Source organism: Thamnophis elegans, chromosome 6 (assembly GCF_009769535.1).
Source record: "Thamnophis elegans isolate rThaEle1 chromosome 6, rThaEle1.pri, whole genome shotgun sequence".
Taxonomy (NCBI): Eukaryota; Metazoa; Chordata; class Lepidosauria; order Squamata; family Colubridae; genus Thamnophis; species Thamnophis elegans.
In genome coordinates, this window is record NC_045546.1 from 74,228,336 (window position 1) to 74,254,445 (window position 26,110).

Consider the following 26,110-nt stretch of genomic DNA (forward strand, 5'->3'; position numbering starts at 1 on the left):
AGAATTAAAGGTGGAGAATTATATAAAGCATATATAGGCATCCATTATGAAATGTAAGAGTTTAATTTAAAGGCAAGCTTTCGGTCCTGTAAATGTATTTCCAGCCAAAACATTTTGTGTTTGGCCATATTTTCTCCAAATTCGCAATTACTGATTTTCTACTTCTCCAAATACTATAAGAAAGCTTAAAGAAAATTTAATATACTTTACAACTCTGCCCTCTTGTGACTGAGACTGCTGTTGGGTTTACCAGCTGTTACTCTAAAGTAGGATTATAATTTTTGGGCCAGAGGATATAATCCCACCAGATGTGTGATGACTGCAACTAAGTAGGATAGCAATAACACTGCTTAGCCTATCTACCATATTATAGAATGTTCACAGCCAGAGTAGGCCAACAATGAAACATATTTTGTAGGGGTATAGAAAATATTTCAGGCTTGAAGCAATTGTTCCAAGAATTATAAGAACACAAATCTCATGTATTCCAAGATATTACAGCAAAACATCACTGTTTTCAGTGATGCTATGCTGAATGTTCTGGTTATAAAATAACTTTAACATGGTCAAGCTTCTGATTTCAAAATATGCATATTTTAAATTTTGTCCGACAACAGGATTATCTCATGTTTTATTTCTGTGGAACAGGGTGAATTTAGACCATTACAACGTTCTCCAAGTGAATCCGTTTTGTTTCAAGCTCAGAAATGGGTTTTCCATTTAGTACACATTCATACTATTTGGTGACAACTTGGAAATACTTTTGGAATTTTTATAGTGGTATTGGATTACTGAATTTGAACAGGAGAAACAGTTTGTTGTGCAGGCCATAGTATAAAAATGAGTTAAGTATCTATCTGCCTCTCATTTGAATCCCAAAAGGATAATTGCAATGTAAGAAGACACCAATGGAAAGCTGTTATATCTATACAACAGTTGTCATACTATTAGGCTGTAGGTACTCTAGGGTTATAATAGTTAATAGTTACCCATCATTTATGGTATATTTCACTGGGTCTTCACCACTTCAGTCTTCCAGATGCAGAGGTGGGCTGCTGGGGGTTCGGCGGGGTTTGGGAGAACATCTAGCTAAGATTCTGTGCAGTTTGGAGAACCCCCAAATCCCATTAATGGCTGGCCCTGCCCTGCCCACCCCACCCCTCTCAGGAGTCCCCACACAGCCCGTTTTGGATGCAGGGAAGTGCAGGGTGCCCACGGAGACTCGGGGAGGGTAAAAATATGGGGCTACTGGAAGTTCGGGAAGGCCGTTTCTGGCCTCCAGAGGGCCTCTGTAGCCTGGGAAGGCTGTTTTTTGCCCTCCCGGAGGCTCGAAGAAAACCTTCGCCATGGTGCAGGAGGCTGACTAGGCCACACCCACCATCGTCATGATCACCCACCAACCAGGCAGAGAGCCCCTTGCTAAAATTGTTGAAGCCCACCCCTGTCCAGATGCATTCTCAAAATCCACCCAACCTTTGTCAGTCAATAAATCTCCTTTCTGGGTTTTTTTTTCCCTCTCAAGACTTCCAGTTCTGTATTCCTTCCTCTACAAATGTAAAACAAAATATAGAAAAATCAGTACAAAACTACAAAAATGAACATACTAACCAGAAAAAAAAACATAATATACACTTAACCTAGAACAATTTCCATTTGTATTCTGTTATTGGGGGAAAACAATCTTTGTGTTTCAATGTACTAAGAACAGGAAGATTTACAGAATTGCTCACATTCAGGGATTGACATGCAACCATACATCCTTCTGAACCACAGCTGCAACTTCAGAAGGGAGAAGAGATAGAGGGGAAAGAACACTATGCCAAAGCCCAGAGATTTCTCTCGGTCCTATTCTCGGGGTGCCATTGGAGATAAAAATTACCTTTCTCCCTGCTTCTCAAGAACTACTCAACTTGCTAGTTCTTACTAGTTCAAGGAGGAGATCATAATCCCTGTTATGGTCTGGGTATATGATTGCCATTCAATTGCTTGCTGTTGTTGCTGCTCTGTTAGTGAACAGCCTTGATCTAGTCAGCATATATATTTCAGTTTTAAACTAGCTGTGGGATGTTAGTAAATCAGAGTCAGTAAATCTTACAGCTTCATCTACTTTTAATATGGTCTAAAACCTTCTCTTGAAGGTTACTTTAAAGGCTGTTTGAGAGCCTTGGCTGTTCAATTTGTGATTTCATCCTCACTGCTTGATTCGCGAGAAGCAGTGCTGTACAAGTGTGTGCATTTAATCTATCATCCAGAAGGAAATTATTCTCAGCAGCAATCCCCAGAGCAAGCAATATCTAAATCAAAGAATTCATATTGAAATAATAAAAAGGATAGTGCAAGTTTCAGATTTCTAGCTGTGTTTGGTATGGTGGTTTATTTTCCAGAACTCTGGCATGCTGGCAAATTGTAACTCTTACAGAATGATTTTTCAGATGGGATGAGAGGGAGCCCTCAGGGTTTTTCAAAACAAAATAGAAATAGCCGCAAAATAAAATAGAAAAGATTGAAGAACGTACCAAAAAAACACGCCCACCTGTATGCAGGTATGTGTGCCTGTGTGCGTTCATCAGACACACTCACACACACACACTCACACACACACACACAGGGAGAGAGAGAGAGAGAAAGAGAGAGAAGGAGGGAGGGAGGGAGGGAGGGAGGGAGAGAGAGAAAGCCCTCTATATTTTATTTTAAGACTAACAATTTTTACTTGCTAATTAATTATATTTTTTACAGGGCTGATATATGTTGCACTTAATACATCCAACTTTCTGGCATGGTAATAATTTAATAGTGTAGAGTTCAAAAGAGATTATAGAATAAAAGCTCTTGCTTTAAAAAGTTTTTTTAAATTTTTTTTGCCTATGAATGTATGAATAAAATAAAGACTACGTATAAAAGATGTTGAAATGTATTTTTATTCTTTAAAATAGCCTCATTGTTTTCAATCCTTACAGCCTTTTTAAAGTTTATACATTATAACGGAATAAATTATTCCCACTGGTTATTTTTATGTAAGCATTACATAAAATAGGATTTTTTTTAAAAAAAAAGGCAATTTGTGACTGTGTTGTACTTATTTTAACCAACTGTGAAAAGATTTTCATCTAGAACATTTAATGTTCATGAATTTATTCAATATTTTAATGGTTTTCCCTGCAACAAATAATTCATAAGTAGTTGCCCTCCCATGGATAAATCGTAATCTTTTTTTTTTTTTAATATGGATTTAAAAGCTGAGATCTGCGACAAAATATAAGGCCTCTTCCTGATTTCCTGAGTGGTTATGAATAAATAATCCTAACACAGTGTTTGATTTTTTTTTAAAAAGAACTTTGGGGAAGAAAAGCTCTAGAAAATGTTTCCTCCCAATAAAAGAAAGATATAAATCCAGACACTGGCTATAGAGGTGATTAGGAAGATAAGCTATTATTCAAAAACAAAACATGGGGACAAAGATAATTATTTGTAATTGTAATGCTGCATTCAAACTCAATTTTTCCCCTTTAAAAAAAAAAGATTGCTTCTCTGAATGTCTTTTTAAAAAATCCTGTTCTTACAACATATGTTGTCATGCATGTTTATTTTAAAGTTTGCTTCCCTATTTTCACTTGGCCTAGCCCTGGTAAGCTGTAAGTAAGAAAACTTTTCTGCCTTCTTTTTTATTCCAGGTTGCTGCAAGTTGGCCTGTGCTTCGAAACCTCCTTGTATCCAAAGAGCTCTTCTCATGTGATTTCGTATATTCCAAAGATGAAGGGAAAGAGACCTATACAGTGTCACAACAGATTTGTCATCTATGATGATAAACCAATTCCACAAATTGTACATCAGACATGCTCATCAACAAGGCAACTGGTGGTTCAGCCATCAAGGTTTGCTTTTTTTGTCTTTCAGAAAAGCTGTCCAACATTTCCTACATCACAAGTTATGTTTACTCACTTGCTGTGCCTTCAGGTTTTAAGAAAATATTTTGAAACGGGTGCAAAATCATTCCAAAAGATTGCATACTAATGATACCACCTTAGTGACTGCGCTTCTGAATCAGAGGCGGTATTCAGCAGGTTCTGATCAATTCTGGAGAACCGGTAGCGGAAATTTTGAGTAGTTTGGAGAACTGGTAAATACCACCTCTGACTGGCCCCGCCACATCTATTCTCTGCCTCCCGAGTCCCAGCTGATCAGGAGGAAATTGGGATTTTGCAGTAACCTTCTCCTGGAGTGGGGTGGGAATGGAGATTTTACAGTATCCTTTCCCTGCCACACCCACCAAGCCATGCCACACCCACCAAGCCATGCCACACCACGCCCACCAAGCCACGCCCATAGAACCGGTAATACAAAAATTTGAATCCCACCACTGCTCTGAACTAGGAGGAAAATTATTCCATTCTTATGTGGAACACCAACCCAGTTACTGCTAAACCCCTTTCCATATATGCATCATTATTAGTATTTTTGTTTACTAATTATTTGTAACTCATGCCATCTTTTCTTTCAAAGGAATCTAGACCTTTTTTATATTTATTTATTTTAATTCGATTCTGGCACTATCTGATAACGAATGGACTCTGGACAGCTCCTAACATAATACATTATAAAAACCTAATAGGGAATAAAACAAGGTGAGATTAGGCTGTTCTATATAAAAATACAGATCAAAACATGTTCAACAGGATGCTCCATTTATGTCAACCCAAGGCCTGGGAGAACAATCAGATTTCCAAGGCCTTATGAAGCACCAAAAGGATGGGAACGCCACAGATATCAAGGGAAATTTCATTCCAGAGATCAAGCACAATGGTAGAGAAGGCCCACTTCCTGGTTCCTAATAGATGGTATTATTTAATTGGAGGAATCCAATTTCCACCAATTCTGGTAGTATGTTCTGGCGAGGTAGAAAACATGAGATATAGGCGCTCCATCAAATAATCTGGCCCTATGCCCTGTAGGACTTTTGAGGTGATGATCAACACCTTGGATTGGTTCCAGAATCAAACTGGCAATGAGTGCTGCTTGCAAAGCAGAGGTATCATGGGAGCTTACAGAAGTATGCCCACAACTGCCTATACCAGTGCATGTTGGTTCACTTGAAGCCTTTGAAGCCCATTGCAGTAGTTGAGACCGAGAGATGACTAGGAGATGAATGATAGTCTGAAGGGCCTCTTGATCCAGGAAGAGGTCTAATGGCACACTAGACGGATCAGGAGCTTGGAGTAGAAGAGGACCTCCAGATAATTATTAAATATAAACTGCATATTCTGCCTTTCCTCCAGAAGCTCAAGACAAAGCTCTTCCTCCCATATTCTCCTCAACAAAAACTGAAAGTTAAGTGGATTTGCCAGCAATTGCCAGTGATTGTTCCAAAGTCACTGGCAAAGCGTCCATGATGAGATGCTGTTTCATTTCATTCCTCATGATACAGACAGAGCTGAAGAAACTTCTTGGACAAGAAGCAAAATGTCTTCAAAGAAAAACAAAAAAGGTCCAGTTGCCTCTTGAAAAAGCACCTTTGGGACAACCATGACCTAAATCAGTGGTCTCCAACCTTGGCAACTTTAAGACTTGTGGACTTCAACTCCCAAAGCTGGCTGAGGAACTCTGGGAGTTGAAGTCCACAGGTCTTAAAGTTGCCAAGGTTGGAGACCACTGAGCTAAATGACTGAGAAACTCCATAGACACTTCTATAATGAGAGATCTGGATCTTCCTGGTGCCAGTCTAGTATCTTAATCCCCACAATGCATTGAGCCATAAAATAGCTTTGAAGCTTCAAAGATAGCTTTAAAGAGAGCAATAAGAAATGGCTGTTAGCAAATAATCATTTCAGTTTGGAGGTCCCGCTTCCTGCAAGCAAAATTCCTTTCTTTTATTGCAAATCTTAGGATGGTTGTCAGTTTACACCCTCTAAGCTATTTTTTTAAAAAAATAAGAGTTGCATTTCAAACTTGTTTTATCAGAATGTACATAGGAGAAGAGAATACCTATTCAGAATCACAGAATACATGTATACCATGGTAAAGCATTCTAAAAAGAGGGCTGTGCAAAAGCATTCAAAAGGAGACCTTCACAAAATGTGTTATGCAAGTATAATGTACTCCTTCAAACACTGAAGCAGCTGCATCTTCTGGATGATTCAAAAATATTCCAGTTTTTCTATGACTGTCTGTGCAAACACATGCAATACAAAAGAATTTATTTGGTTCCTACAATAGAAAACACCAGCTCTTTTCTATCACTTTTCCAAAATTATTGCTATTAGAAACAGATATGAATTGCCTGAAACTGGTATCCAACAATAGACATCCTTAATGTTCGAAACCGCTTTTTAACTATCAATTTTCACTGTCAAAATTTACCTAAGAGCAAACCCAGATTTGGTTTTGTTATGTATGAAAAGACTCTGCCAATGGGATGGATGATAAATTTCAGCCACCAAAGAAAAAGAAGTGGACTGCTCTATAAATAAATGAACTGTTACAAAACTCAAGGTATTGTGTGAATAAACTTTACCATTCAAGCAGTTTATATAACTAGTAGTAGAACTACTTTATTCATTTATTAGCATATAACAGACAACAAAAATATTTAATGATCCTGAAAAACTAGAATTTAAATAGGTAGATTTACCATTCATGCCCATAAAACTATCTGAGGAAACATTATGGAGTGGTCATATTTATGTATCTTGATTCATGTTCAGGACAGCAATTTATTAAAATTCTGCAAACTTGGAGTTAACCAGTTCCATATCTTAAAAACTTTTGGGCTGGAAAATAAAAAGGGAGGCTCCATTTAGATATCTGCCAAGCAAGTCTAGAAGAGTTTCCTCTGAATTATTCAGTATCACAGCATCCGTTCATTGGATATCAACTTGACTAATCAATAACAATGTGCCTGGAAATTCCTTAATAATATATAAATCTCTAATGCCCCATAACATTTTCTAGCAAAGAAAAGTTCTTCAAATTGGAAAAACCATTTATTTAAATTGCTGGTTCGGAACAGTAATTTTTAAAGCTCCTCAAATGAAAAAAGAGCTAAGAGTAATTTGTGCCCTCAAAGAGTGAAAATGTAAGTTCAGATCCTTCTCTTTAATCAACATGCCATGTAATTAGAAAACACATTCAACAAGCTAAGGTATTTTGCTCACCAGCAGCTTAATTCCATTGAAGCCACATTTTTCTCTGGTCTTTCAAAACCAGTTTTATTCAAGTAAAATTCAGGATGCTAGGAGAAGCAGATACCTGATGACTCATTGCTTTCCTGGCTCCTTCCCAGGGGTGGGTTTCTCGCCCCGTTCCAACCGGTTCGGTTGGAACGGGGCCGGCAGCGTCCTCGTGCACGCGCGCGGTGCACGCATGCGTACTAGCGTCTACGCGATGCTCCAGCCGCTCCTGGAGGATCGCACAGGCGCTGTATGCGTCCTGCACATGCGTGGAAGCGCAGAACTCGTCAAAACCGGGTAAGGACCGCGTTACTTACTTCCGGGTTCGCCGACCAACCAGTTCGCAGGGACCGCCGCGAACTGGTTGAAACCCACCCCTGCCCCTTCCCTATTGTTTGAACCTAAAGAAAGCATAGATCAGTAAAGAGAAGGGGATAGGGGTAGGTGTGTATTTTGCATGGGGAAAAAATACCCTGGTTGGTAGATTAAAGATGGAGTTAAGATTGAAGCACACAATTTTTTTTTAACAAGGTTCTTTTAAGGAAGCAGCAGAAAGGAAAAATCCTACATTTATAAATAGCCAACTTGTCTGCTGTCATAATTATAGTGGGCTTCCTAAGCATTTGTTTTTTTACTGGGGAAAAGAAGCTTTGTGCCTGGCACCTGGGCTACAGTTTAAATTTAAGTTTAATAACATTTGTATGCCGCCCAATCCCGTGGGACTCCGGGCAGCTTACAACAAAAATAATCAAAATTAAAAAAGTAAGATACAGGGAGGAAAGATAGATATAAAATACAACACATCATGCACTCCATTCTGAATGGGGCTGGACCGTATTTTGGGGTCAACAGCCCCAGCCTGCCGGAACAGCCAGGTTTTAATGGCTTTCCAGAAGGCCAAGAGAGTGGGAAGGGTCCGGATCGCTGCGGGTAGATCATTCCACAGGGCCGGGGCAGCTACAGAGAAAGACTTCCCCTGGGTAGTCGCCAACTGGCATTGCCCGGTCGACGGTACCCAGAGGAAGCCCAGCCTCTGGGATCCCCCAACACTGGGGCAGTTGAAGCTTCCTGGGTCATGGTAGCTTTGAACTGGGCCATGCTACAGTGGCTTAACTTCCAGGGAAGGCTGTGACTTGTGCATTGTGGTGCAACTCTGAAATGATTTGTGGCAAATCTGGATCTAACGCTTACTATAAAATAAATAGTTGTGCAAATAGTGCTCCACGATGACTGTAATTGAGCCCAGAATCTTGGTTGTTGAGCAAACATTGGTCATTAAGTGAGATACGACTTCACCATTTTACTCAATGACTGCAATCCCAGTTCTCTCAATTGCAGTTGTTAAGCAACCATGTGGGTCATTAAGCAAGCACTTGTTCTGACGCAGGCTTGCGGAGAAAGTATAAATCACAATCTTAGTCCCCAAAACCCTCTTTTATTTATATAGGCGGCTGTAAATTATGGTCATTAACAGTCCGCGAGGCTTGACAAACAGTCTGTGAAGGTTCCGACAGATGCCTGCTCGAGTTGCCACAGTCTTTCAGGGGAATGTTGATAAACACCCATCTTATCTCTCTGGGAATGTTGCCTAATTGTCAAATGCAGAGCAAGGCCAAACTTAGCAATTGCCAAATGCAGCGCAAGACCAAACTTAAGAGTCAAACAGAACTTTTCAAAGCTTGAACTGACCAGTTGAACTAATTGCTTCCTGCAAAAATCTCATGGGGTGTTTGCTCCTCTTTTGTGTCTTATGGGAGGGGCCAATCATCTCCAAGCCTTACTCCCAAGTCGACCCTGTTTTCTTAATTGTTCTTGCCTTCTGGCAGCTCTGCCTATGCACACCCTGGGAACAGGTTCCTGTTGTTCTTCTGCCTCGCTGATGTCAGACTCCAAAGACAGCAAATAACTACCAGATGGCCTTGGTCCCCTCTCTGTCTCTGACACAGAGCCCTCATCCGAGCCTTCCTCAGACTCCAGGACTGGCCCACATTCCTCTCCAACCTCCTCATTGTCCAAATCTGGTGGGCCACAACAGCACAGGGGAGAAAGTCCTGACCTCCCACCTCTCCCTAGGGCTGGACCCTCAACCCACGCCGCTGGGGAGAACAATTGGGAGAATGATGGCTTTCGCTAGCAAGGGAATTCCCTCAGTTTGCTGGAGGAACACAGTTCAAATCTGGTGAAAATGCTAGTGAATGCTCTGCTTCTGGAAGGCACAGTACGCTGATATTTGCTTGTTTTTTCCACTCCTCCCCAGAGAGGAAAACACTAATGAATGCCATCATTCTGAGCCTTTCAGAAAGCTGATGTTCACTAGCACTTTTCCCTCCCCTACAGAAGGGGAAAAGAACACCACCATTACTAGCCTTTCAGAATACTAGCACTTGGAGGGGAGAATTCTAACAAATGCCAATGTTCCGGAAGGCTCAGAATGCTGGACTTCACTAGCATTTTTGCGAGATTTGAGATCTGTTCCTCCAGTGTATGGGACAATTTCCCCACCCTGCAGATAACCCTGCATGGAGGGGAGCAGAAATCCCTTGGCACACCTGAGAGAATGAATCTCAAATCCAACAACCCCCCCCCCCTCCACTTGTAACCTTCCCTGTCAGCTTCCGCATCGCCTTTCTGGGAAAGTTGGCAAAGAAGATTGCAAATGGTATTCACATAATCACTTGGGAACTGGCCGTAAATGCTAACAGATTGCCAAGTGTTTGAAATGCAGTATGCGACTGGGGTGTGGCAATGTGCAATGGTTTACAATAGTCAGAAGTACTTTATGGATGTAAAGCACCTATTCCATAGCTTCTGTAGCAATAGCAATAGCAGTTAGACTTATATACCGCTTCATAGGGCTTTCAGCCCTCTCTAAGTGGTTTACAGAGTCAGCATATTGCCCCCACAGTCTGGGTCCTCATTTCACCCACCTCGGAAGGATGGAAGGCTGACTCAACCTTGAGTCGGTGAGATTTGAACTGCTGAACTGCAGATAACAGTCAGCTGAAGTGGCCTGCAGTACTGCATCCTAACCACTGCGCCACCTGGGCACTGTAACTGTGAATAGTCATTAAACAACCAGTTGTATGTTGAGGACTAACTATAGCGTCTTACCTTGAAATCTTAGAAACTATTACGGTATTCCATTATTTTTAAAATTAACAGCAGTAACATTTGGTATAGTATACAAACGCAAGCACACTGCAAAGAATTACTTAGATTTTTTTCCCCCCCAAACCTCCAATATACATCCAATCACACAAGTATTCTAAGATTCCTTACAGGCATACTAAGCACATCACAATGGTTACAGATGTACAAAAGTACCTAACTTTCTTTTAAAGCCTTTGAGTCAGTGTTTATGCCTAGTAACTGACTGCCTGGACTACTCCCTGAAGGGTTTTTTGGGCAACTTTTTAGAAGTAGTTTGCCATTGCCTCCTTCCTAGGGCCAAGAGGAAGTGACTGGTCCAGCGTCAGGCCCAGCTCAGTTTCCTGATTTTTAGCTCCAAGCCTCAACCACTTTACTACACTAGCTCTCTTAATACCAACCTCCCAGTTTACAATCTAATGCAGCCTTATATATCCTGGTTTCTTTGAGATGATGGCTAACATCTGAAGGACATCAAGATGGCGAAGGTTTTTTTTTCTAAAAAGAAAGGGATCAGAAAAGGCTAACATAAAGAATGCCACATGAATTGTTCAACTGCTTCTTGAAATTGACAGACACATAACTGGCAATATGCCCTGGACTGAGAGCTGTATAAAGTGCAAATTTTAATATAGTTTTAAAGTTAATATTTTGTGCAATTCCATTATTCCATTAATCTGCATGATTCTTTAGTGAAATGGAATTTACAATAATTTTAAAATAAAAAGCAGAGCATCCATTTGTAAAATCTTTTGTATCGTCAACTTAATTTTCACACTGTCTCACACATCATAAAGCTCTGTGAATGAATTAAAATAGCCTTAAGTTGTTTGGGATGTCTTTGGTTGATGGACCAAGAAATCAAGAAAAGCCGGAAATCTAACAAGGATCAAATGTGGTGATTGAGTAAAACCCATGAACCACCAGTTGGGAATCCCAGCCATACAGAAACCCACTATTATTCACAGCTACCATTATTGTTGATAGGATACAAAATACTGCATGACATTTTTTTCAAACTGAATCAACAAACGAATATACACCATTAAGAAAAAGAAAAATAGTTTAGCCCTTCCCCTCCTATTGTGTATGTACAAATTGATTACACACACACACACACATACACACACCAAGATAGCATGCAGAGCCATATCTGAGGGTATGCGAGTCGTTGCCCTATGTCAGCTGATTTTCAGCCTTCCGGAGGGCATGGGGAGGCCATTTTTGCCCACCTGAATGCCCACCATTTTTGCCCGCCTTCAGGAAAGCCTGTGGATGGTGAAAAATGGGCCCAATGGGCCTACCGGAAGTTCAGAAATGAACTTCCGTTGGGCCCATTGGGCCAGTTTTTACCCTCCCCAAGTTTCAGGAAAGCCTCCTGAAGCCTGGGGGGGAGGGGAGAAAAACAGATCTACCGGGCTGATCGGAAGTTAGAAAATGGCCCATTTCTGACCTCCGGGGGGCCTCCGGGGGGGGTGGGGGTGGGGGAGACTGTTTTCACCCTCCCAGGCTCTGGAGCCTGGGGAGGGTGAAAAACAGACCCACCGGAAGTGGGTCCAACCTCCAGAGGGCCCGGGGGGAGGCCATTTCCAGCCTCCAGAGGGCCCAGGGGGAGGCCATTTCCCCCCTCCCCAGGCTTCAAGAAAGTCATGTCTGCATGCACCGTGGGCAGCAGGGGGTACACGTGCATGTGCATGTGGGCACAATGCACACGCCGCCGCCCCCGCCGGTGTGGGCACATATGTGCAATAGCCCATGCACATGTGCTTTCGGCACTTGAGGGGAAAAAGGTTCGCCATTATTGTACTAGAGCATTCTTTTCCCCCAATCAAAACAAATAGGATTACTATTTTAAGGGCTAAGACTTCTATCAACTGAGTTTAATTAATGCAGAAGAAAATGAATTACATATTAGAGACATTAAAAAAAAACATGCTACGGCTTATACTTAGCGCTAGCTCAGTCTAAGGTAATTAATTTATTTCTGGGCTATACCATTTCAGATGGTATGAATTTATACAAATAAATTCACTTTATAGATGCAGGGCTGGAAGATTCTAATATAACATCTCCCATGAACTGATCATTAAAATATTATTGATTTGGAATTGAAGTACATGGAAAATGAAAGATAATGTATTTAGTGGCTCATCTCCTTTTTCATGAGAGAGAGTGTTTGAAGGCCAACAGTCCTACATGGCTTAGTAGAAAGCCAAGACCACATGATAACGTTCTAGCACTAAAAAATAGATAATCAATACAAACAACAATTAATTGGCAATAATAAACTCAACAACTGAACAATTAAAAAAAAACTTTGCTTAGGGTCATCGAAAAATGGGGTAGATGCCAGATAAGCCACTCTGAAGATATTTCAAAATAGGTTACGGGGTATTGCTATCCATCAGCGTGAACCGACAAAAGCGCGAACGTCATAAGCGCGCCGACAACACCGCGGCGCTAAAACCGCGATGTCAAAAGCGCACCAACAACAGCACGCCGACAACAGCGCACCGACAGAAGCACGATTTAATTTAAGGTAAGGTTTAGGGTTAGGTTTAGGGTTAGGTTTAGGGTTAGGTTTAGGGTTAGATTTAGGGTTAGGGTTAGGTTTAGGGTTAGGTTTAGGGTTCCGTTACAGCGCGCTTCTGTCGGTGCGCTTTTGTCGGCGCGCTTTAGGGCTAATTAGTCGCTCATTCGTCGCGCTTCTAGTTTTGTGTCTTGTATTTGAATACAAAAAAATTCAATATATCCTGTATAACTAAAGCTGCTACAGAGCTACAATGAATGGTAAAAAAATAAAAGAAATTATTATCATTGTCAATGCAAATATTTATATCTTAAGAAAAGAATAATTATTTTGTGGGACAATTCACAAAATCTAAAAGGCAATGTATTTGATTTCTTTAATATCTGTACATAAAATAAATGATATCTGAGTAAGGTGGAAGTCTTGGCAATGTCACTAATCAGCCTCAAAACTGACAACTTCTGTATTAACACTGGTCAAAATAAGACATTTCCTCACTCTGGACCTTTCTTACAGTTTCAGTTCAATTCTTTAAAACCGGATGCATTTCATTTTTAATCCACTAATGCATGCTTATTCTAATGAGTCACTTAATTGAAGTAAGAGACAGACAGTCCTTACTGCCTGGCTGGCAGCAGCAAATTCCTGCTGATGGGAACAAATTATTTGGTGGTTGCTTAAAAGCCCTTTTCAAACATTCCACTGAATTCCAAAAATGCTATTTCCTCAGAAGTTATTTTGCTACACATGCCACAGGACGTACTTTGATTTGAACACTGCTTCCAATAGTATCTTCAGATGCCCAACATGAAAGCACAATTGTTTCTTTCTCTGTCACATAACACTTCGTCATTTAAAATTTAGTCTCCATAGATAAGGTATACTTTATGATGGGTTTGATCAAAATTTAGGGAAGTGTAATAGTGTTAAATTTCTTCCCTCTCAACCTCAGGTGCCACAATTTGTGTCATTCAACGCAGTCCTCTAGCTACTATTCAAGCACTTGAGGAATGGATGAGCAGCTGCAGAAAAGAGCTACAAGCTATTGCCTTGCTATATGACGCATCTTCATTTTAGTCCAATCCTATAATCTTTCTTGTAGCTACTTTAAGACATAGTATTCTAAGAGAAGGGGAAAAGAAAATTTCCATTCTAAATTTCCTGCATAGTTCTCAACTGAACATTTTTACGTAACTCTTTTGCAATTTGAGGCCATGTGTCTTTTTAGAATTGTTCTTAAAATCATCTCATGTTGTTTACTAAATTAAAAATAATAATTCAAGTAAATCCAAGAGAATTCAAGTAAATTCTCGTTTTTCAGATTTTCTAAATTTAAGCTACTTCTATTTTGAAATAATAAAAACAGTTTGTTGTATGTAGCATAGGCAGCTGATTTTCCTGATTATGGAATGACCTTATTAGTTAATCCAGTGTTTCTCAACCTTGGCCACTTGAAGATGTCTGGACTTCAAGTCCCAGAATTCCCCAGCCAGCGTTTGCTGGCTGGGGAATTCTGGGACTTGAAGTCCAGACATCTTCAAGTGGCCAAGGTTGAGAAACACTGAGTTAATCAGCTGATCAGAAAGAAAAGCTGTTACACATCAAACTACATCCTTAACTTGACATTTCTATCATTCAACAAAAATAGTGACTGTTTTCAGCTCTTGACAATGGACGTTTTTTCTGTTCAGTCATGAGGAGTCTTAACTTGTTAACTTTCTCAATCCACTCCTCTCCCAACATCTATACAGCCAAAACTCTTGTTTTCAAAACCTTTAACTGGGCAAAACAGTGCATCTTACGCATAATTTTTGAACAAAATTGCCCCAAATGTAATGTTATGACATAAACATTGCCATAAAACAGTTTATGTCATAAAACAGAACATGTTGTAAAGAACCTCTATGTAATGCCTTCATTGAAAAAGTCATTGGAAAAGATATATTCACAGAGGTATATCTGCCTTGGGGAAAAAACATGTTGAACTGTATAACATATCAAATATCAGCACAGAAATTGCTTTATTACATTTTGAACTATGTCATAAACTATTTTATGGTAGTTTTTAATGTCATAACATCAGTGGTGGGATTCAGCCAGTCCGCCACCTATTTGGGAGAACCGGTTGTTAACTTTCTAAGCAGTTCAGAGAACCGGTTGTTGGAAGAAATCTCATTTTGTTTTTCCCCACTTTACAGGGCTAATCCTGTAAGGAAGGCAGGAAGGAAACACTCTGGTGTTGTTTCTAGCCTCATCTTTATTGCCCTGCTTACAGAAACTGCCTCGGTTAACCCTTATTACTTGTAACAGTTGACGCGAAGTGCCCATTGACGTGAGTGACGTTGAATTGGCCACACCCACCCCAGTCACATGACCACCGATTCATGCCTACCCAACTGGTCATTTGGGCAGAGAACCGGTTGTTAAATTATTTGAATCCCACCACTGCATAACATGTTTTATAAAATTTGCAAAATTTCAATTTGGCAGTCATGTGTTTCAGATTTTGGACACAGTTAGACCATTTGGAGCACTTTGGTCAAAAAATGTTGCCCTATAAATGCACTGTTTCGCCAAGTTAAAGGTTATGGTTATTTAGTAGTATACTAGATAGCAGGTGCCTTATTTGGTCATTGTTTCAAAGATATTTCCTTACCTAATGACCATGATAAGCAAAAAATAAAAATAAAATAAACAGTGGAAGTAGGAGTGGCTTCCAACTCCCTCCCAGTTTCCCCATTGAGTTTCCTTGTGGGAAACTGTCAGGGAATATCAGAAATCCTTCCTTCTTTTCTTCCTTCCTTCCCTTCCCTCCCTTCCTCTTTCCCTGGAAGGAAATCATTGGGGAACCCAGCGGGAAGTTACAAGGCCAGCAAGCAGATTTTTTTGTTGCTACTACGTAAGGAAGAGAACAAGGAGGTGCATGGAGATGTGTGTAAGCAATGATACCCAGAGATTGATCAGAGGTGCTATGGGTTGGTTATGGGTGTGTATCAGAGATGCCGCACTTCCTGGGAAAGTGCTGGTGGGCAGTGCATGTTGGAAAGTGTGCTTGGGAGAGCACAAAAGGTGCTGTGCAGGTTGAATAGTGAACAGAGAAATGGGTCAATTTGCATGGGTCAAGAAGTGTATGTGAGCTATGGAATATGTAAGAGATGCTATATGAGTCAATTGGGGCACAGAGAGAGTAGTGCAAGAAAATGAATGGAGGTCATAGCAATGAGTGAGAAATGCCACAGCAATTAGCGAAGGTGCACGGCATGCTGCAAGGGTCAGGGAAGACACGCAGCATGGTGGCACAGGTTGGAGGAGGTTGGAGGGAAGTGGCATGGGCTGGAAAGGCGATGGGGATTTTATCTTCCCTGTTCCTCCCTTTCTTCTTTCCCCTTTCGCTTTTTAGCAGGCAAGTTAGTGGCTGTTGTTAGGTGTGAGAAGGAACAAGGGATTGTGTTGACAATCAACCAACGGAACAGCTTGCCTTCGGATGTTGTGGGGACTTCATTACTTGAGACTTTCAAGAACAGATTGGAATGGCATTTGGTGTAGGGTCTCCTGCTTGAGGTTGGGGTTGGACTAGATAACTTATAAGGTCCCTTCCAACTCTGTTAATCTGTGTGATTGGCTGGGAAACTGTCACAGACTAAAGCAGCAGTCCAATAACACTGAAGCAGATACAACTTTCACAAATTACATTTTCTCAGGAATAATAGGTCCCAGATTACGCATGCATTCTGTAAATTAGCCCACTTGAGATTCAAAATAGCAATAGCAGTAGACTTATATACCGCTTCATAGGCCTTTCAGGCCTCTCTAAGCGGTTTACAGAGAGTCAGCATATTGCCCCCAACAATCTGGGTCCTCATTTTACCCACCTCGGAAGGATGGAAGGCTGAGTCAACCCTGAGCCGGTGAGATTTGAACCGCTGACCTGCTGATCTAGCAGTAGCCTGCAGTGCTGCATTTAACCACTGCGCCACCTTGGCTCTAAAATGTTACCCTATCATGCCCCTTTTCACCCAGTTGTAGGTCGTAACAAGAGTTTTAGCGATATATACGTAGTTAGATACATCGTTGAATGCATCTCAACTTTTCCAGTCAGGCCAGTACATTAGAAGCTCTTTCACTGTTGAAGACATTGAGGAATCTGGTAAGGAAATATCCCTGGAAGGATCTCCTAATAGATCATGGGTTGTCTAGGTTCTAATACAATCAAGTTGTCAGGCCTGCAATTATATTCCTTTTAGAATTTTGGCCTGCCACACTTTCTCTTATTTCATTATGCTGTTTCATTAGTATAGTCGATGGGAGGGGGGAATAGAAGGGGTAGGATTGTTGAATGTATTGTTTTCATTCTTTACTAGAAGCCAAGGTCATCCTTTGTCTCCATACTTTGACACCTGACTGGAAGCAGCTGGGTGTGGATGCCAACGTGGAAGAAGAAGATTGGACCATGTGATGGATTATGGGTGTGGGGACAAGATCATGAACTTTTAACTGGGCGCAATTCTGATGTCATTTCCAGTATTGGGATTCCATAGCATAATGCCAACATGTCTGTCTTATTAAATTGGAACTTTAAGGATAGCTCAGCCTTGGACTCTGATTTAATTCTGCATGATATTTGGAACGCTGACACAAGTATTCCTTCAAACCAATAGAAATGTTTTGTATTAAAAAAAAATCAAAGCCTACCTGGTCCCATGGACAGATTATTCCTCCAAACCACATGAAGAGATATCCCATGGCAACAAGGCATACCCACACAACCACAGAGAAAGCACGTAGGAACTTTTTGAATAATGGTTCTATGCAGGCAAGGATAAATATGGCAAAGAAAATTGCCAGAGCGGTGGGAACAGTTATCAGGAATGCGACATGGTCCTCTGTTTCCTGAAAATAAGAAAACATGAGAGCTTACAATTTATTCTTACCATCCTCAATTGAAATAAATAGCAAACTAGTGATTTTTTTTTCAGACTGATCATGCATTTGGATTGCCATGCATTGCATTTACAAGGGCCAATTATTTTTGTGTAAAGCAGAGGAGGAGTGTCACAGGGCAAATTGACTTAATCCAATTTAACAAACAATATTGGAATAAATATTTTAAATAAAAAGAAAGAGAAGAAATATATTTCCTAGCTAATGCTTGAACAATTAAAACCCATTGCAACTTGAATTACGAATGTAAGATTTTATTATGCTGCTCAGTTGCCTTTCACCATGTACTCCATTTGCTAGGAGAAAAAAAAAGTAATTGCAAAGTTTGTCTTCTGCTTGCATATGCCAAAAACGAGATTTTATTAAATTCAGGGTTACTTACTTCTGAATAAACACACTGAGGAATGCATTGTCACTTACTTGCAGTCTAAAGCTAGTATCCAAAGCAGCATGAAACTAATTCCATGAATTCCAGGAGTTAGTTTATACTTTCCTTCCATAAAACATGGCAATCTCTAGATGGAAATTTCCCAGCAGTTATGTCAAGATAGTGTGTTTTTGAGATTTCTACAAGTTGGCTCAAACCCTTCACATGATCTTAAGGAGCCCTCGAGAACAAGTCTTTCTGTAGAATATACATATGTTTATTTGGACACTGTCTAACGAAATCATTTTATGGTGCTAAAAAAAAATGGTTTTCTTGAAATAAAGAAAGTCTCTTCCAATTGTTAGCTTTCAGGGTGGGGTGAGGTTGAGATTAGATTTTTGTTGAGTGTTAGCCTTATCTATTTCTTTGGCCAAAAATTCTAAAAATCTCCATAATTTAGTTTGCATCTGTTTTCAGTTTCCATCTTCAAGTGCAGTTTCCCTTTCTGAAATCCACCCACATTAGATTTAAAATAAATTTTTGACAACTTCTATACAAAATAATAACAACATCCTGAATTATTTTGCTAAATTATTTTGCAATCTAGATTTTATTTTAATCACTGTTCTATTTCTCACATACGGCAAACCAGCCATGTATGAAAACTAAACTGAAATCTGTTTGACTCCTTCTCACGATCAAGTGGGAGAAGGAAAGAAGAGTAGAGTTCAACTTAAAACTGCAGTGAAGCTAGATAAACACTTTTCCATAAAATGAAATGGAAGGTTATTCATTGTATAACAACATATGGTAACTATTGATAACCTATTTGAAATACAATATATAATGCACTGTATTTAATTTAAAATTTATTAACCTCAAGGACTGATCAAACCACACTAAATTTTCCATAGATAAGCAGCTTTCAATTCAGTTTGAGAACATGAGTTTGTAATTTCCAAACTGATTTGTCATTCTCTCACTGTGAGCAGTATTACAACTCTCAGAGTAGCAAATCTGATTTCTAGTTATACTTTTTATAGATATTTTATTTAATATTTCTGTCAAAGGGGTTTCCTAAATACCATGTAACACTGTAACAGTCAGGTATTAAATAATATAAATTCTACGAGAACTACTAAATCAAAGTGCCTCTGAAAATTTAACCATCACTGTTTGTGCCTTAGGAGGATATATCCACCAACCAAATCTTTCTAACTATCATAGATCAGCAAATAAGAGAGAATATAAACAACATTATGCAGCATACTACCCATTGCAGAAATTAATAATCTGGACATTTCATCTGCATGTGTACAATGATAATTTTTCCCTCACAATTTGTTTCCTATTAATGGCAGTGTGGCAATTCCTTTCTTATTTTCTATTTATATTTTTGCTAATTTATGTGCAAATTTATCGCTAGCCTTTAATGGTTTTACTTAGCTTATACTATGCTTCTACATGCTTTAGCATGTGAATCTATATGTCACTAATTTTGACGGCATTATTAAAATGATCTTGAATTTCACAAATATTTATTTTAAACACTTATGTTCTCTGTCCCCTCTTTTCTTTTTTCAATTATGAAAATATACTTAAAAATAAACCTCTGGCATATGCTTCTACCATTCCCTATTTTTTTCTCTACCTCTTTAGTTGTGTTAATATGAAGAAACATCACATTATTTATCTATACGTTTATTTGCGCTAAGATTACAAAACCTTTTTTAGTAAGAATTCTAGAACAATCTTTCCTTAAAGCCAAAAAGAACATATTCTGTAGTTATTTGATTCTAAATTCTGAACCCCTCCATAGACCCTCCGGCTGAGAATAGTTAGTTCTTTTTTTAGGCTTAGATTTTGTATTAGATTCTACCTTGACCTCTAACTGCTGCGTTCAATTAATCTTAACTGTGAATGATAAAATACAGTATTTGAAAATTATATAACCTTCCCTCCTAGGTAACAGTAGCTGACGGAGATCTCTCTAATCCAGAAAGCTTCAAGTAAATGCTAAAACGCATTACTGCCAGGAGCAATACAGCCTCCTAAAGTTCTGATGAAGCCCACAAATGGGGAAGAATTTCTTCCATAGACCTTTTAGCTAAGCTGCAGAAATGACTCTAGGCACAGGTCACAATCTCCCAGTCCTGGTTGCTTGGACACATCTGCCAGTATCTTGTCACTGACCTCACAAAAGCAATAGTTATTCAGATCAAAACTGCCACTGAGCAGTTTGTTCAGAAAGACTGAATCGCTTGGGTGGCCCATTCAATTGCCCCCCCCCCCTGACAGCTTAGGAAGCAAGACACAGAAGCTTAACTGAGGAAAATGGCAGGAAAGATTTCCACCGTGCAGTGGAAAAGAAGCAGACAGGCCTATTACTTATGTCCCTCTAACAAGACAGCAGAACATAGTAGCATGGAAGAGCAACATTCATTTTGAATTTGCTTTAATACTGTCATTGTTGAAGAAAGATGGATCAGGGTGTGTGCGATGTGTTCTATGTCTGTATGTTGGACAGGGAGACAGACACAATCTTGCCCTTGTTTTGCTAAAGATAAGGGATTACATCCAGCTGTTTTGAAAAATATTTTTAAAGAGCAACACTATAATCTTTTCCCAAGCTTCCAGCCTGCTATTTCTTAGACCTTGCTAAGCATTTAGTATTATTTTTCAAAGGACGAGAAGAAGGAGAAAGAGTGTAATAACTATGTACAGATTCCTCCCGATAAACAATTGCTTTCCTTTGCCTCCATGACATGATCCAATTTCAGGTGTAAATACCATTTATTTATATTTATTATTCTGCTTAAGCTTTCTGTTGTCTTCTAGAACCATTGCTTTCCCCTGATTTCTTCTTTTTATATAGCTTGATCGACTCTGGTCATATTTCCCTAGTTCCTAATGTTCTTTTTTTTTTTTTAACCTGCTTTCAATTTATATCTTACACGGTAAATAATATAAATATTGAAACTTGCATTAACAGCTTTTGCTTTATACAGTTATTAAATATGTTTATAAATCTGCTGAGCATTGTGTTTAGAGCCAAGGTGGCGCAGTGGTTAAATGCAGCACTGCAGGCTACTGCTAGATCAGCAGGTCAGCGGTTCAAATCTCACCGGCTCAGGGTTGACTCAGCCTTCCATCCTTCCGAGGTGGGTAAAATGAGGACCCAGATTGTTGGGGGCAATATGCTGACTCTCTGTAAACCGCTTAGAGAGGCCTGAAAGGCCTATGAAGCGGTATATAAGTCTACTGCTATTGCTATTGCTATATATTCAAGTTTACTGAATCTGTATGTAAATTGGAAGATCAGCCAACATCTATTTCATAAAGGGTTTATTAAAATGAATTCTGGAGAAGGCCCTAATGCTGGAAAAGGTAGAAGCAAAGAGAAGAAGAGGGGACCAGAGCAAGATGGATGGATTCAATTGCAGTGCACGGTTAGAAGAACTGAAAGACCAGGTTGTGTTCTGACCCCCCTCGTTCCACACCAAAGCACACTCCGAGCCAGAGATAAATTACAGCATTTAATTAACAGACAAACAGGTCCTTGGCAGCAACCCAGCACAGACAAACTCAGGCAGCAATAAACACAGATAAGGCTTGGCAGCAATCCAGCCTGCCAAGCTCATACAAAGTTCTCCGACATTCGATTCTGTGTTGACTTCTGCAAAGAGGGCGTGTGCACAAGTAGCCTTTTTATAGTCTGGAGAGGAGCCTAATGACCACCAGCTGAGTGCAATCACCTCCTGTAATTGCGTAATTGTTCCTGACGCCTAGTAGCTCTTCGATGGCGTGCATCCAGGAACAACTCACTACTGGCCTCCGGCTCACTCTCCCTTGTCTCCTCCCCACTGGTCCAAGGCTCAGGTGCCTCCTGGTGGCCAACCAGCCTCTCTGCGCCCTGCTCGGAGTCGGAACCCTGTCCAGGGTCCTCCACATCCTCCAGAGCTGATTCAGAGGGGCCCTCGCTGTTGGAGTCTGGTGGCAGCTCCAACGGCTCCTGCTGGGCCACAACGGGTTGTGATGGAGAAAGTGTTTCTATCTGGTGAATAAGGGTTGATAGCAACTTGAAGGCACATGATCAATTATTAAAATTAAAATGTATCTTGTTTATTTACAACAAAGCATCATTTTTAAAAACAAAATTATCTAAAAACTAGTAATAATCTATAAAATGGATTCAGTATCTACCTTGGAGAAACATGATGAAATAGGATGCCCTTCATCAAATGCGGGCTGTCTTATAATAGCAGTCAGACCAGTTTCCTATATCAAGTGTGGCAACAACTCTCCAAGTGCCAGCAGTGGAGGTGCTCTGAACGGAATGTGTGACATTTGTGCACTACATATCTCCGCTACTATGGAGTTACAGTTATTCAGCTCAATGTTTTGGCCAACTGTCCTAGACAGTTTCCCTAGTACAAAACTAAATTTTAGCAAAAATGTTAAATCTCACAATGAAAAAGAGAAACTAAGCATTTAAAAACTGGCCAAAATGGATTAAGCAAAATCCTTGTTCAATAAATGCAAGTAGGCTGCACCAGACAATTCTATCTTGGCCACAGAAGGAACTAAATACGTCCTTTCTCTGAACTTGTCAGGGGTGCCATACTCAAAGGGGAGAGGAAAGTTGTGGGGTGGGATAAGGCGAAGGGTAACATGAGAAGAATTGAAACTATGCATCGTGCCATTCTGTGAGAGCTGCCGACCGTTCCAAGGTCACACTGTAGAATGCGGAATCATCCAGCCCGCAAAGATAGGGACTGTTACCCAAACAATTTGTTAATACTCAATTGGACACTCACTGATAATCAGGGGGGAAGGTGAGAATAAGGTAAACATTAACTATAGCAGAGGTATTCAGCAGGTTCTGACCAGTTCTGGAGAACCGGTAGCGGAAAGTTTGAGTAGTTCGGAGAACCGGTAAATACCATCTCTGGCTAGCCCTGCCCCCATCTATTCTCTGCCTCCTGAGTCCCAGCTGATCGGGAGGGAATGGAGATTTTGCAATAACCTTCCTCTGCCATGCCCACCATGCCACACCCACCAAGCCATGCCACACCCACCAAACCAGTAGTAAAACATTTTGAATCCCACCATTGAACTATATGCTTTGGGCGCGAAAATCTCAGATCCAGTATTGCTTCTTCTGTAACCACAAGTGCTTAAGTAAAGTATACTTTCATTAAGAATGGACCCAAGAGTCTTTTTTTCTAACCAAGTTGGGACAGTTGACAAATCTTGCAATGCAGCAGAAATACCTTCAAGGATGAGGACATTGAAAAGACAGCTATAGGTATTAATTCTAACATTGTTTACCTGATTGTATTACATACGTAGAGATCAATTATAGGGAACCCTATCCAATATTAAGGACACTGTGCCTCCACTCAGGTTTCCATCCTGCTCTGCACAGAGGCAACAGATCTTGAATAAAATCTTCCTTCTAGAAGGCATGAAGTATATGCTTGAAGTAGAATTCCATCGAATTCTACTGCATATGCAATATTATATCATCAACAGTTTTCAATCCATGTACTGAAGAATTCCATGGAATTTTCTTACTAAATTCTTATTTTAAATATCAGTACAAGAGCATTCTGAAAAACATTTCAACTACTTTTACAGATTTTCTGCTGCACATCCTCCCATTAGGCAGTCTGCATTTTAGAAATGAAAAAGAACTTTCATTTGGAGTGATGTTAAGGCTGAACAACTCCAGATCAATAGAGAACTGTAAAATGCTCAGAGGGAGCTTTGTTCCATCATCTGGAATTTGCTCTATGTGTCTCTGACCTTGAATAAAAATAAATGTAAATTAAAATATAAATGTAACGTTAAAATGGAAAATACACTAATAGATAATAACTGAACCCACCTTCCTAAGATTCAATTCAATTACATTTCTTAAATGAGTTATGACGACCCTTTCCATTGAAATCTGGGTGGCTTGCAAAATACAAAAAGCACTTGGAGACTTAAGTTTGTGAAACAATTTAAACAGTTAAAACATCATAAAAAGGCAGCCTAGGCTAAAACAACCGGAACAATAAATAATATCAATACGGCAAGATTCCACATATACTTTAACAAACACATTAGCGCTAGGCCTAGGAAGAGAGCCATGTCTTAAGGGCTTTCTAAAATCCCAGTAATAGTGGCCAGCTACATCCAGGGGTAGGGGGGGGGGGGAGTTGTGTTCCAAAGGGTGGTGGCACCACAGAAAAGACACACTTCCTGGATTCCATAAAGTGACGATGTTTAATTGAGGGGAATTTGAACGCACGCACTCTGTCTGAAAGTACTGGGTAAGAGAAAGCAATTGGAGAGTGTGGCTAGGGCAGTATCTCAAAAAAGCAAAGGAATCTCTGCACCCAGCATTATCATTGCCTGCAAAGGGTTTTTTCTAAAAGAAAAAAATAGTGCTATAAACTTAGCTCTTCAGGAAGAAAAAATGGCCTTGGCATGACATTTATTTCCAATAGGCATGTACAGCGAAGTAAAAATGAACAGTCCCATACTTTGAAATTTTCATTTCTATGCACATCTCACAAATACTTAAGAGGCTTTTTAGAAAGCACGTGGCAGCATCTGGAGGTCACAAATGTGGTTCTCTGGTTTATAATCATTCCTTAATTTTCTAACACATCCTACATTTCCCCTGCATTTATAATGTTATATAGTGGAATGTGCCTTGTACTCACTCCTATTTTAGCCACAGCTACTCTTATACTCTATTAATTTACATGTTCCTCCTGAGCAGCAAATGCATTTTTGAAGGAGCAGTGATTCATCGGAGGCACAAAAAAAATACTACAATCTAGACCTTGTCTTGGTTGCAATAACAGAAATCTCTTTTTCTAAAATATCAGTAAGTCCTTTAAGAATTTGGGGTTGCAGCTTTCTCTGTTTTTGCTAACACAAGCACAAAGAATTATTAGAAACACTAGAAGGCATCCACTACCACTTGCCCGGTATTGGACCTGGGTACTTGAGAGACCGCCTGCTGCCAATTACCTCCACTAGACCGACCAGATCCCACAGATTAGGCCTCCTCCGAATTCCATCCGCCGGCCAGTGTCGACTGGCGACTACTCGGAGGAGACCCTTCTCGGTGGCTGCTCCGACCCTCTGGAACGAACTCCCCGTGGAGATTCGAACCCTCACCACCCTCCAGGCCTTCCGCAAGGCCCTTAAAACCTGGCTGTTCCGACAGGCCTGGGGCTAAAGAGCTGTTGCCCCCGTCTCGAATGGTATGACTGTTGTATGTTTTTAAATTATGCATTGTGATGCTTTGTTTTTTAAATTTCTTTTGTCTGTATTCCCCTTCCCGGTTGAGTTGTGAGCCGCCCTGAGTCCCCTTCGGGGGAAAAGGCGGCATATAAATGTAATAAACTGAACTGAACTATGGAAATAACTAATGGAAGCAATGAATTATGCAATGCAAATTTTCACCTGTCTACTGTACTATATATAGATGTCAATATTCTCATCTTGTTTACTATCACCAATGTACAGGATGAACATGTCTGTCAAAATAACATCTTGCCTCCAAAGTATTAGAGCTTATGATTCTATGTAGATACACACATTCCATTTTAACTTAGTACAAAATAACTATACACTAAAATCAGGAATTTAAAATAAAATGCTTTAAAATAATAGAGGACATTTTTCATTAGAAAATAAAATATGTATTTATTAGCAACCAAAAATAGCACAATAGTGTTTGTCCATATAAAGATAGTACATTAAGTAGCCTTGTATTTTAATCTTTCCATTTAATCTCTATTTAATTTCATTAAAATTATTCATTCTCCATTTAATTTCTCCATTTAAATTCTCCAAAGAGTGATTTTTTAAAACAACAAGGTAATTACAGTGTTCTAACTTTATTCTTCTATTACTCTGAGCAAAGAAAATGCAAACCACTTATAAAGTTCAACATAG

At 39.9% G+C, this 26,110-nt stretch overlaps 1 protein-coding gene across 1 annotated transcript in view; it reads right to left on the reverse strand.

Moving 5' to 3' along the window:
- ADCY2 (adenylate cyclase 2) overlaps positions 1-26,110 on the reverse strand; it is a 204,755-nt gene that overhangs the window by 167,675 nt on the left and 10,970 nt on the right. The window contains exon 2 of the mRNA XM_032220470.1: positions 17,533-17,730. Within this exon, the coding sequence (XP_032076361.1) occupies positions 17,533-17,730 (198 nt within the window). The remainder of the gene's footprint in view (positions 1-17,532; positions 17,731-26,110) is intronic.